The sequence below is a fragment of the Aquarana catesbeiana genome, linkage group LG07 (genome assembly GCF_042186555.1).
Source record: "Aquarana catesbeiana isolate 2022-GZ linkage group LG07, ASM4218655v1, whole genome shotgun sequence".
Taxonomy (NCBI): Eukaryota; Metazoa; Chordata; class Amphibia; order Anura; family Ranidae; genus Aquarana; species Aquarana catesbeiana.
This window is the reverse complement of record NC_133330.1, coordinates 136663867-136678040: the sequence shown is the minus strand read 5'-3', so window position 1 is coordinate 136678040 and position 14174 is coordinate 136663867. Positions and strand designations below refer to the sequence as shown.

The following is a 14174-nucleotide window of genomic DNA, read 5'->3' as shown; positions in this document are numbered from 1 at the left end:
TTTTTAACCCCAATAGTCCTGACAATGTTCATGTGTATTAACATAACACGTTATTATAATAACCATCATAGATCAACTGCTGCCTCGCTGATGTCTCAAATAAGCACAACTTTATAAACAGTCTTCTGCAGGGCATTAACTTTCACATAGCTGCCTGATTTCCCTCATAAATTTGTTTTGCTAACATGCTGCTGCCTCACTTTAATACACACGCATTCTTTTCTTTACTATGCTCCCTGCACCCACAGTCACAATTTAAAAAAAAATGTGGCTGTGCGGGGCTTGGCCCACCTGGCTGCATCACTCATTTACAGAATTCTGTGAAGGGAGAACTACAGCTACCATCAGCCATTGCAACTGACGGCTTGTAGTCATCATTGAACTACCAAGGCGCTGATGAGTGCTCTTGGTAGTTTATTGATACTTCCTGTTGTTCAGTTACTTGCCTGCCTGTACGATGTACGGGCAGACAGCTACACTGACAGTCTCCAGTAGCCTGAGATTGCACCCGCAATCTGATGATCGCGGGTGCAACGCTTTACAGGTTCCAAATAAATAAATACTTTTTTTTTTTTTACCTGCAAAAAGATGTGAACCTGTTCTTTAACAACCACTATGAAACACTTGTTAATATGCTGCATATAGTGCTGATTTTGTGGATATAAAAACTGTGCGCCAATCTTTGTTGATCCTCCCTTCAATAAAACAAAATTCACAGGGTTAACCCACCACACTCATTTAAAAAAAAAAAAAAAAAAATACTGTTCTTTCAGCCACTTGCCGACCGCCGGTACTATATTTACTGCTGGTGGACAGCTCCCCCAGCACCATGATGTACCCGCACATCATGGTGCGCAGCAACGAGCTGTGTTCACCATACACAGCGGATTGTGGTGCTAAGTATCAGGCCACTGAGAGCCCCGAAGATCATGTGGTCACTGTGCAATGATGACATTGTTTACTACTGTGTGTGATCTGATTGGTTTGGATTGGATTAATTGCTGTGAATTGCAGCATCACAATAGTAAACAATGAGTCATGAATGAAAGCCATTCATGACAGATAAAAGGATTGCTGTAACACTGCACTGATCATCACTGTAACAAGCAATCGGTGTTAGAAAAAAAAAAATCCCTGGTCATCAGCCCCTCAGCCCCCCCCCCCCCAGAGTAGTACAGTGTCCCTATTGTGACACTGAACTACTCTGATGAGAGTATGATATACAGTATATACATTTTACACATTTTATACATTATATATAATTTTTTTTTCTTTTTCTTTTTACAAAATCTCACCAATCAGTATCCCCGATCACCACAACACCAGCCATATGATGGCGCTGTACTGCAGTGGTGACAGTATGTTTAAAAAAAAAAAATATGGAAAAAACAAACTAAATTATATTTAATTTCTTTGTTTTCCAAAAAAGTGACAAAAAATGACAACTTCAAACAATTTGCAATGTCTCTTATTAACCCCTTCATGCCTAAGCCTTTTTCTAACACTTGTTGCTTACAAGTTAAAATCAGTATTTTTCCTAGAAATTTTTTTAGAACCCCCAAACATTTTTTTTCAGAGACCCTAGAGAATAAAATGGCGATCGTTGCAATATTTTGTCACACTGCATTTGCACAATGGTCCTCCAAATGTAAATTTTTTTTTTTTTTTTTTAAGAAATACACTTTTATGAATAAAAAATAACAAATAAGGAACATTAGCCCAATTTTTGTGTATAATGTAAAAGATGATGTTACACTGAGTAAATGGATACCTTTAAAATTGCGCACGCTCGTGGAATGGCAACAAACGACAGTACTTATCTCCATAGGTGACGCTTTAAAAAATTTTAACAGTTGCCAGTTTAGCATTACAGAGAATGTCTAGTGCTAGAATTATTGCCCTCGCTCGAACAATCGCAGCAATACCTCACACAAGTCGTTTGAACCCTGTTCACATTTGCGGGCATGACTTGCGTATGCGTTAGCTTCTGCACATGACCACGGAGTGATGGGGCGCTTTAATTCTTTTTTTTTTTTTTTACACCGTCCATTAAAAAAAAAAGTTTTAAGCACTGTAAACATCCCTTGTGATAGTAATAGTGGCAGGTACTCTTTATGGAGGGATCTGGGGTCTATAAGACCCCAGATCCCTCCTTTTGCACTTAAAAGCATTCAAAACGCCAAGTTTGGCTGTTTTGAATACTGTCATTTTTTAAAATCTGGAACCTTTAAGGCTTCAGTGATGTCATGACATCTGTTCCTGGGTTACTAGATCGGAGACCTGATCAAAGCCAACTACGGCATTGTTTGTGTCTCCAGCCAGCCGGCGGATATACCGGCTGGTCACTCGAGCTTCCCAGTGAGCCTGGGTGAGCCGTGGAAGGTGGCTGGAGGGGGGACTGGGGTTTGGGAACATCCCCTCCCACTGCTTGTCATAATGCGTGGCTGCTTAGCCACATCGATTGTCATAAGAATGCCAACTGTCGGCTCTAGAAAAAAACGGTACCAGGGTGATGCCAGCTGCAGGTATTTAAAAACCTTGATCTGTTTTGGGGGGAATTCATGCCCTGAACATTCAAGGACAACCAGTGAAGGGTCAAAAAAAAAAAAAAAATACCGTATTTATCGGCGTATAACACGCAGTTTAGGAGGGAAGTTTAAGGGAAAAAAACTTACATTTAAATGCCCATCATTGCAGCCTTCTCAGTGCACCCTTGCCCCAGTGCAGCCATGTCAGTGCAGCCTTGTGAGTGCAGCCTTCCCCAGTGTCCATTGCAGCCTTATCCCAGTGCAGCCTTATCCCAGTGCAGCCTTATCCCAGTGCAGCCTTATCCCAGTGCAGCCTTATCCCAGTGCAGCCTTATCCCAGTGCAGCCTTATCCCAGTGCAGCCTTGCCCCATTGCAGACTTGCCCCAGTGCAGCCTTGTCAGTGCAGCCTTCCCCAGTGTCCATTGCAGCCTTGTTAGTGCAGCCTTCCCCAGTGTCCATTGCAGCCTTGTCCCAGTGCAGCTTTGCCCCAGTGCAGCCTTGCCGCTCGCAGTTTGAAAATGGCGCCGCTCCCCTGCGATCCCGAGCTTCAAAATCACCGACCGCGATTTGAAAATGGCGCCGCTGGCGCCGAAATACACAGAGCCGGTCCTCGGCTCTTCTCGGCGGCTCTCGTTCCCTTTCGGCTCCACTCGTAGTCCCGCCCGGGATGGGCGTGACTGTGAGCGGAGCTATCCGAACCTAGCCGAGTACACACGGCTAGGTTCGGGCGGCGCTCGAGTGAAGCCGAAAGTGGCCGAGAAGAGCCGAGGACCGGCTCTGTGTATTTCGGCGCCGGCGGCGCCATTTTCAAATCGCGGTCGGCGATTTTGAAGCTCAGGATCGCAGGGGATCGGCGTATAACATGCACCTGCGATTTTCCCCTGATTTTAAGGGGAAAAAAGTGCGTGTTATACGCCGATAAATATGGCATATAATTTCATTTGGGTACAGTGTTGCATGACCCAGTAATTGCCGGTTAAAGTAGCACAGTGCTGAATAGCAAAAAATGCCCTGTTCATAAATAGAGGTCGACCGATATATCGGCCAGCCGATATTTGGTGTTTTTTACTTAATCGGCAACGGCCGATTGTGCTAATAAAAAAGGCTGATATAACTTCAGCGCGACATGCAAATGACTTCTGTAATAGAAGTCAATACAAGTTGCCTGAAATCTTCTGTGAAGCACTTCTCTCCTCCTCTGGGCAGCCTGCCAAATCTGATAAAAAGAACCTGAAGAGATACAATGTTTACACTTATGAATGAACTGAACTCTGTGTGTAGAAGCTCTCAGTTTAACCATTTAACCACTTCAGCCCCGGAAGGATTTACCCCCTTCCTGACCAGAGCACTTTTTACAATTTGGCACTGCGTCGCTTTAACTGCTAATTGCGCGGTCATGCAATGCTGTACCCAAACGAAATTTGCGTCCTTTTCTTCCCACAAATAGAGCTTTCTTTTGATGGTATTTGATCACCTCTGCCGTTTTTTTTTTTTTTTTGCGCTATAAACCGAAAATTTTGAAAAAAATAATATTTTCTACATTTTGTTATAAAAAAAATCCAATAAACTCAATTTTAGTCATACATTTAGGCCAAAATGTATTCGGCCACATGTCTTTGGTAAAAAAAATGTCAATAAGTGTATATTTATTGGTTTGCGCAAAAGTTATAGCGGCTACAAGCTAGGGTACATTTTCTGGAATTTACACAGCTTTTAGTTTATGACTGCCTATGTCATTTCTTGGGGTGCTAAAATGGCAGGGCAGTACAAAACCCCCCCAAATGACCCCATTTTGGAAAGTAGACACCCCAAGGAAATTGCTGAGAAGCATGTTGAGCTCATTGAATATTAATTTTTTTTGTCCCAAGTGATTGAATAATGACAAAAAAAAAATTACAAAAAGTTGTAAAAGTTGTAAAAAAAAATACATTCTGTTGCTTCTCCTGAGTACGGGGATACCACATGTGTGGGACTTTTTGGGAGCCTTGCCTCGTACGGGGCCCCGAAAACCAATCACCGCCTTCAGGATTTCTAAGGGTGTAAATTTTTGATTTCACTCCTCACTACCTATCACAGTTTTGAAGGCCATAAAATGCCCAGATGGCACAACCCCCCCAAATGACCCCATTTTGGAAAGTAGACACCCCAAGATATTTTCTGAGAGGCATGTTGAGTCCATGGAATATTTTATATTTTGACACAAGTTGCAGGAAAGTGACAATTTTTTTTTTTTTTTTTTTTGCACAAAGTTGTCACTAAGTGATATATTGCTCACACAGGCCATGGGCATATGTGGAATTGCACCCCAAAATACATTTAGCTGCTTCTCCTGAGTATGGGGATACCACATGTGTGGGACTTTTTGGGAGCCTAGCCGCATATGGGGCCCCGAAAACCAATCTCTGCCTTCAGGATTTCTAAGGGTGTACATTTTTGATTTCACTCTTCACTGCCTATCACAGTTTCAGAGGCCATGGAATGCCCAGGTGGCACACCCCCCCCCCCCCCCAAATGACCCCATTTTGGAAAGTAGACACCCCAAGCTATTTGCTGAGAGGCATGGTGAGTATTTTGCAGCTCTCATTTGTTTTTGAAAATGAAGAAAGACAAGAAACTTTTTTTTTTTTTTTTTCGATTTTCAAAACTTTGTGACAAAAAGTGAGGTTTGCAAAATACTCACTATACCTCTCAGCAAATAGCTTGGGGTGTCTACTTTCCAAAATAGGGTCATTTGGGGGGGGGGTTGTGCCACCTGGGCATTCCATTGCCTCCGAAACTGTGATAGGCAGTGAAGAGTGAAATCAAAAATTTACGCCCTTAGAAAGCCTGAAGGCGGTGCTTGGTTTTTGGGTCCCGTACGCGGCTAGGCTCCCAAAAAGTCTCATACATGTGGTATCCCTGTACTCAGGAGAAGCAACAGAATGTATTTTGGGATGTAATTTCACATATTCCCATGGCATGTTTGAGCAATATATCACTTAGTGACAACTTTGTGCAAAAAAAAAATTTGTCTCTTTCCCGCAACTTGTGTCACAATATAAAATATTCCGTGGACTTGACATGCCTCTCAGCAAATAGCTTGGGGTGTCTACTTTCCAAAATGGGGTCATTTGGGGGGGTTTTGAACTGTCCTGGCATTTTATGCACAACATTTATTAGCTTATGTTACACATCACCCACTCTTCTAACCACTTGAAGACAAAGCCCTTTCTGACACTTTTTGTTTACATGAAAAAATTATTTTTTTTTTTGCAAGAAAATTACTTTGAACCCCCAAACATTATATATTTTTTTAAAGCAAATGCCCTACAGATTAAAATGGTGGGTGTTTCATTTTTTTTTTTCACACAGTATTTGCGCAGCGATTTTTCAAATGCATTTTAGGGGGAAAAAACACACTTTTTAAAATTTTAATGCACTAAAACACACTATATTGCCCAAATGTTTGATGAAATAAAAAAGATGATCTTAGGCCGAGTACATGGATACCAAACATGACATGCTTTAAAATTGCGCACAAACGTGCAGCGGCAACAAAATAAATACATTTTTAAAAGCCTTTACAAGTTACCACTTTAGATTTACAGAGGATTTCTACTGCTAAAATTACTGCCCTCGATCTGACCTTCGTGGTGATACCTCAAATGCATGGTGCAATTGCTGTTTACATTTGACGCCAAACCAATGCTTGCGTTCGCCTCAGCGCAAGAGCAGGGGGGGACTTTTTTTTTTTTTTCTTTATTATTTTTTTGCTTTTTTATCTTATTTTTAAACTGTTCCTTTCATTTTTTTTTTTTTTTTTTTTTTTTAATAATTTTTATTGTTATCTCAGGGAATGTAAATATCCCCTATGATAGCAATAGGTAGTGACAGGTACTCTTTTTTTAAAAAAAATTGGGGTCTATTAGACCTTAGATCTCTCCTCTGCCCTCAAAGCATCTGACCACACCAAGATCGGTGTAATAAAATGCTTTCCCAATTTCCCAATGGCGCTGTTTACATCCGGTGAAGTCTAAGTCATGAAATGCTCGTAGCTTCAGGTTTCTTAGGCCATAGAGATGTTTGGAGCCACTCTGGTCTCTGATCAGCTCTATGGTCACCTGGCTGAATCACCGGCTGCAGGTTCCCTGTTGAGACAGGAGAGCCAGAGAAAAACACGGAAGACGGTGGGGGGGGGGGGGGGGCATTCCCTACCACTGCTTGTAAAAGCAGTCTAGAGGCTAATTAGCCGCTAAGATTGCATTTACATGAAAGCCGACCGCTGGCTGAAAAGAATGATACCAAGATGATACCTAAACCTGCAGGCATCATTCTGGTATAACCACTCAAAGTTGTGAATGGCGTACCTGAAGACATAAAAATGGTTAACAATAAAACACAGTGAACGGTAAAGTATAAAAAACTGCATACCTGAAAAGCAAACATGATAAAACAGAATACCAATAAAACATTGCAGAATAGAATACAGTAAAAAAAAGAGCAGAACAATAGAGAGAGAATAGAGAGAGAGAGAGAACAATAAAACGACAACTATTTTATTTTATTTTTTATATATATATATATATATATATATATATATATATATATATATATATATATATATATATATATATATATATATATATATATATATATAATTTTTTTTTTTTTTTTACACTTTTTTTTGTAACTGTTATAATTGTAACCGGTTCCAGATTCGGGTCTCTCAAAATGCGATGGCATTTTGGGAGACCCTGTGAAAGTGTGCCTAGTCTGTGCAATGCTGTACCCTACGCTAATACTCAACTAGTGCATGGTAGCGTTCAAAACATTCACCAATGCAAAGACCAGGATTGTCAGGACAGGAGGGACAATAATAGCGGGTGTCACGCCTATATCCGCGCTTGCTGCAGACACAACATCTTTTTTGGGGGGGTTAGTTGGGTAGGGGTACTCGGGAGGACATAAAGAAAATGCCTCTCATGCAGCTGACTGCATTTGGTTGGGGATGTCAATGGGGGAAGTACGGGCGCTGCAGAAGTGGTGGGTTCCCAATTAGGATTGGCGAATGCTGCAGGAAGGGCACTATGGGCATGACGGGCCTGTGTTTGTCTTCTTGGTGGCAGCGGGAAACTACTTGTGCTTGCCACCTCACCAGCTTGAACTGCACTTATGGGACTCGCCACGTCACCAAGTGTTACTGCAGTGCTGGTTTGACTACGACCGGGGTGTACTAGGCCGCTGGTGCTTGCCAGTTAACCAAAATGCTACCAAAAAAAACTGTTAGCGATCTCAGGGATCAGGCCTGACTCTGCGAATGCTGCAGTTATGTGTTTAGTGTTTTGTAAGTGACAGTGATCGATCGATACTGCACTTGGGTGGGCTGGGCCGGGTGGAGGGGCAAAACGCAGGTGCTAGCAGGTATCTGGGCTGATCCCGCTAACAATGCGTTTTTGGGAACCCTAAACTGCTGGGGACGCTAGTACAGATCTGATCAGATCAGATATTGATCCGATCAGATACTATACTACTAAGGGAGGCGTATGCTGCGTGCGTGTTAGCGGTACCAGCGCTAACCTGACGCTGCCTGGGGTGACGCATATCACCGCCGGGCGATCAGTGGGCTAAACCTTTATTAGGTAATAAACGGCGGGTGCCCTGACACTATAAAAAATAAACGAACTAACCAGCGTCACCCGTAACAGTTATACGGTGATCACTGGTGAAAGGGTTAACTAGGGGGCAATCAAGGGGTTAAAATATTTATTAGGTAGTTTATGGGGGTCCCTGACGCTATAAAACGCTGACGGCGAACCTAAATATTTACCTCCCTAACTAGCGTCACCAGTGACACTAATACAGCGATCAGAAAAATGATCGCTTAGCGACACTGGCGACGGGGGGTGATCAAGGGGTTAAAACTTTATTAGGGGGGTTACCCTAGACCTAAAGGGGGCTAACCCTAACTGCCCTAACACACTAACTGTCACAAACTGACACCATGCAGTAATCAGGAAAAAAAAAACTGCTTGGTGACAGTGTGACAGGGGGGGGAGCGGTAATCGGGGGGGGGGATCGGGGTGTAATGTATGCCTGGCATGTTCTACTGTGTGTGTGTGTGTTGTGCACTCACATTCCAATCTTCTCTCCTCGGCGCCGGAACAGAAAATGCCGAGCCGAGGAGAGATTACATCATTTCCTCTGCCTCTGTGTACAATACAGAGGCAGGGAAATGATTTGATTGGCCAGGAGCGATCGCGAGGGGGGGGCCACGAATGGATGGCCTCTCCCTCACCACTGATCGCCGGGGAGGATTTGCCGACCGCCGCAGGCACCGGGGGAGGGGGGCCACCCGCGGGCAGGCAAGGACGTACCTGTAAGTCCTTTTGCCTGCCCGTGCCATTCTGCCGACGTACATCGTCGTGCGGCGGTCGGCAACTGGTTAAAGACTAAATCTTTTCTGACATTTGTTGCTTACAAGTAAAAAGCCTGTATTTTCTGCTAGAAAATCACTTGGAACCCCCAAACATTTCGGCAGCGGTGCACATTCATTTCAATGGGCAGGAGTGGAGGTATACACCGCTCCAAAGATGCTGCTTGCAGGACTTTTTTCTTAACATCCTGCCAGCGCATCGCCTCAATGTGAAAGTACTCGGGCTTTCACACTGAGACTGCAGGGGAGCCGTTTTACAGGCACTTTAAAGGCGCTATTTTTAGCCCAAAAGCGCCTGAAAAACGCCCCAGTGTGAAAGGGGTCTAACTGTTAGATTTTATGAGATGAAGGGAAAAAAAAGAAAAAGAAAAAAAAAATCGGCCTAATATATCGGCCCAAAAAAATTGGCATCACATATCGGCCATCAGCCACCGTGATTTCTAAATATAGGCATCGGCCAGAGAAAAACCCATATCGGTCGACCTCTAGTCGTAAAGGGGGTAAAACTTTCCAGAGGTCAAGTGGTTAATATGAGTCTAACATGATTTGAAAATTTCAGTTGCATGGTTGAAATAAAGATCAGTATCCATGTACTTAAGCTTAATGGATTGAGCTGAATGATTTGGTGACCTTTTTCCATTTATTTTTATTTTTTATTTTTTTTTAGAGCGAAGAAAAAGGTCATTGTGGCCCCAAAACCCAAGGTTAAGGTAATCTGCATTTATTTTCCTTACAGATCATCTGTATAATAAATGTATAATGTAAGTTCCTATAATTCTTTCAGTATTATATATTTCTTTAATCATGTTTCAGGACCACACATGAGAGCAAGCACTCTGCTCAACTAAAACAGGAAACACAATCCGTAAAATAAGCATAGTCATCTTTTTTACCAGTTATTTGTGTTTCTAGTCCAACAGGAGCATCAAAACCTTTTTTACTTTCCCTTAGGTTTTTGTGCTAGTTGGAAGGGTCTCCCAGTAAATGCCCTCCCATGTTTTAAGGGACACTTGACCTGGAGGAGTTGCATATCTGAGCTTTCACTGATCAGGATCAACTTCTCTTAATAATCACTTTCCCAGTTTTTTCCCAAGGTCTCTTGGGGAACCATCTGTATGGGCACAGAGGCTCTAGCTGAGCCTCCCCTTACTCATATTTGGTCAGATTCCAAGTACTCCCCTATATTACTTTTGGAGGTGTGGGGTAGTGAGGGAGCCCTTGGTGGTCATCCAAGCACCTGATGTATGCTGCTGAGCAGTGATGAGCTCAGGCATGTACCGACATGAGTTAAATCCAGCCTGAGCTATGCTGCTAAGTGACTGAAAGCCAACATCCACTCCTAAGTGATGGAAGCATTGCTGGCAGCCACACGTATACATGCCCCATTTGCGTACATGTGGTTTTTGGGGTGGGCAATGTCTATGCTGCCTGTTATTGGCTGTTGCCTTTGACCGCTTCCAGGTAGGATAGCTCAGGCAGGTTTGGACTGATGTCTGGATCCCCCTGAGCTTATCTCTACTACTGAGAATGTGGCTTGACCATGCTCATCAGCATTACCAAGTCCTTCTGTGGAATGCATGCTGCTGGAGCAAGTCCACGCTCCTTCTTCCTGGGAGTCCATGTGGTTGGAGCAGGGAATTTGGGCATCCCTGACTACTTTGGGCAGATGACACGCTTTTGACAAGCCAGGTGACCCACTTCTGGTACACGGAACAGGAAGGAACACAATCTAGTACAGTGTGGGGCTCCCCAAGTGGTGGATGTTGGTACTTTGTTGCGAGCATCCAGATGCCAAGCGGGAGCGTAAGCCAGTAGGGCAGGGTTTTCCAAACTATTGTTCATGAACTACAATTCCCATCATGCCTGCTCATGTCTGTGAATGTCAGAGTTTTACAATGCCTCGTGGGATGTGTACTTCCGCAACAGCTGGAGGGCCATAGTTTGGAGATCCCTGCAATAGGGGTTGGAGCCATAGATATACCTTACCATAAATCCCAGAAGTGTTCCAGCAGACTTCCTCTGGTCAGCAGTGCTACACCATGCAGTTTTATTTCAGCTACAGAATAGGCTGATTCGGGCACCATCAGCTCCAAGGTAAAGGCCTCTTTCTGCCTATAGTGTGGGAAGGGTACCTGGTAACCTAGGGAGGATGTCCTGTTTTTGGGTGCTTTGGTTAGGGCATCTGTACTTCTGCTCCACATTGAGTTTTGGTATGCCTTATACAAGCTCTGGATTTAAATGCACTGTATGTTGCTGTCCACCATGGCAAGTTGAGGACCAGGCTACAGCGGTAGCACACCTCAATTTGTAGAGCGGTGTGCTTTTTCCTTCACTTATGTCACACTCTGCGTGTAGGGGGTTATTTACATTTTACTCTAACACTCTCTCCATTTTACCCTTTTCCAACTCTTTTTGTTGCAGCAAGGAGAAATGACTGCCATATGCCTAGTACACACAAGAAGGAAATCGTACGAAAAGTACCGCTTTAGAATTGATTGTACAATAATCTGTTCATTGGTAACACCTTTCGAGAGCCAATCACAACAGTTTACGCAAAATTATCTGAGGGGACAAGCACAAACATTTTTTCTTGTACAATACCAGAACTAATGATTTTTGTTTAATCAGTACAGTATTTGTCTGGAAAAAATGGAGTGACCAAGACCGCGCATGCTCGGAAATGAAAGAATACATTACAATACAATGCAATACATTACATCCAAAGTTGCATTATGTCGTACGTGAATTTTTGTAACTTTAGCAACCTCTGCATTTCTGATATGAGACTAGCATGCAAAAAAAAAAAAACGGACAATCATTCGTCCAATATTTTCATTGTGTGTACGAGGCTTAAGGGTGTCTGATTAGCTATTATCCAGGAAGCAATTGATGTCCAAATCCACATTCAGGCCTTCTGGGAGTAAGGGTACCAATTTCAGAGTTTCCATTTTGGACACTTCCCTTTTCTTATTGTTTCCTCTCCAGTGTGTTTCAACCACATCGTTTGCAGTAAATTTCAATGGGCTAGAATTCCTATAATTGAATTTTCTGAAATGCGCCGACAAGTTATGTTCCTTGAAGCCTCTTTTAATATTGAATACATGCTCCCTTAACCCGTCCCGGAGCCATCTGGTGGTCCTACCAATGTATTGTTTCCAGCAAGGGCATTCAAGCATATGTATACAACATATCTGGTGGTACATGTGATGAAGGAGTTAATATTATAACTCTTTTATCAGTGGTATTTGAATAGAACTGGGTACATTTATGGATAGAGGTTCCAGATTCTCTACATACAGTGCATATAAAAAGTCTACACACCCCTGTTAAAATGTCAGGTTTCTGTGTTTTAAAAGATTGAGACATAGATAAATAATTTCTGAACTTTTTCCACATTTTAATGTGACCTATAAACTGTACAACTCAATTGGAAAACAAACTGAATTCTTTTAAGAGGGGGGCTGGGAAGTAAAAATAAAATAATGTGGTTGCATAACTGTGCACACCCTCTTATTATAGGGGATGTAGCTGTGTTCAGAATTAAGCAATCCCAGTCAAACTCATGTTAAATAGGAGTCAGTACATACCTGCCATCATTTAAAATGCCTCTGATTAACCCCAAATAAAGTTCAGCTGTTCTAGTAGGTCTTTCCTGACATTTTCTTAGTCGCATCCTACAGCAAATCCATGGTCTGCATAGAGCTTCAAAAGCATCAAAGGGATCTCATTTTTAGAAGGTGTCAGTCAGGAGAAGGGTACAAAAGAATTTCCAAGGCATTAGATATACCATGGAACACAGTGAAGTCATCAAGTGAAGAAAATATGGCACAACAGTGACATTACCCCAAGAATTGGACGTCCCTCAAAAATTGATGAAAAGACGAGAAGAAAACTGGTCAGGGAGGCTGCCAAGAGGCCTACACAGCAACATTAAAGGAGCTGCAGGAATATCTGGCAAGTCTGGCTGTGTGGTACATGTGACCACAATCTCCCGTATTCTTCATATGTCTGGGCTATGGGGTAGAGTGGTAAGACAGACGAAAGCCTTTTCTTACGAAGAAAAACATCCAAGCCTGGCTAAATTTTGCAAAAACACATCTGAGGTCTCCCAAAAGCATGTGGGGAAATGTGTTATGGTCTGATGAATCCAAGGTTTAACTTTTTGGCCAATTCAAAAAGATATGTTTGGTTCAAAAATACTGCACATCACCAAAAGAACACCATACCCACAGTGAAGCACGGTGGTGGCAGCATCGTGCTTTGGGGCTGTTTTTCTTTAGCTGGAACAGCGGTCTTGGTCAAGTAGAGGGAATTATGAACAGTTCCAAATACCAGTCAATATTGGCACAGAACCTTCAGGCTTCTGCTAGAAAGCTGAACGTGAACAGGAACTTCATCTTTCAGCATGACAATGACCCAAAGCATACATCCAAATCAACAAAGGAATGGCTTCACCAGAAGAAGATTAAAGTTTTGGAATGGCCTAGCCAGAGCCCAGACCTGAATCTGATTGAAAATCTGTGGGGTGATCTAAAGAGAGCTGTGCACAGGAGATGCCCTTGCAGTATGTCAGATTTGGAGTGTTTTTGCAAAGAGCAGCGGGCAAATATTGCCAAGTCAAGATGTGCCATGCTGATAGACTCCTATCCAAAAAGACAGAGTGCTGTAATAAAATCAAAAGGTGCTTTAACCAAGTATTCATTTAAGGGTGTGCACACTTATGTAACCTTATTATTTTAGGTTTTTGGTTTTACTTCCCTCCACCTAAAAGATTTCAGTTTGTTGTTCAACTGAGTTGTACAGTTTATAGGTCACGTTAAAGGTGGAAAAGGTTCTGAAATTATTTATCTTTGTCTCATTTTTTACATCACAGAAACCTGACATTTTAACGGGTGTGTAGACTTTTTATATCCACTGTATGACAGATTTTTTTTGCATGGGAAAAACCCCTTTATATATGCAAAGAACATAGTTCTAATAGGAAGGTCAACCACATTATGTGCTAGTTTATCCCTTAGGGTGGGGCCCTCCCGAATACCACTTGTGGGTGTGATGGTAGGATAGAACTAAAGACATTCTTTAGTATACCCCAATTTTTTTTTATTTTCTTGATTTGGAAGTACGGGGTTGAAAAATTGGTAATGAAAGCACAGAAAATCACTTGATGGATCAGGTTTAGGATTCTCTTCAAGTAGCGCCTCTATATTTATAGTCATAGATGTAAGCAGCTAAC

The 14174-nt window shown here is 42.5% G+C and overlaps 1 protein-coding gene across 4 annotated transcripts in view; it reads left to right on the top strand.

Annotated features, from left to right (window-relative positions):
- The window catches only part of UBN2 (ubinuclein 2), a 690706-nt gene that overhangs the window by 485805 nt on the left and 190727 nt on the right, over nucleotides 1–14174 (top strand). For all 4 annotated transcript variants that reach the window (XM_073592702.1, XM_073592701.1, XM_073592700.1 and 1 more), the window contains one exon: nucleotides 9609–9651. In XM_073592702.1, coding sequence (XP_073448803.1) covers nucleotides 9609–9651 — 43 coding nt within the window. The remainder of the gene's footprint in view (nucleotides 1–9608; nucleotides 9652–14174) is intronic.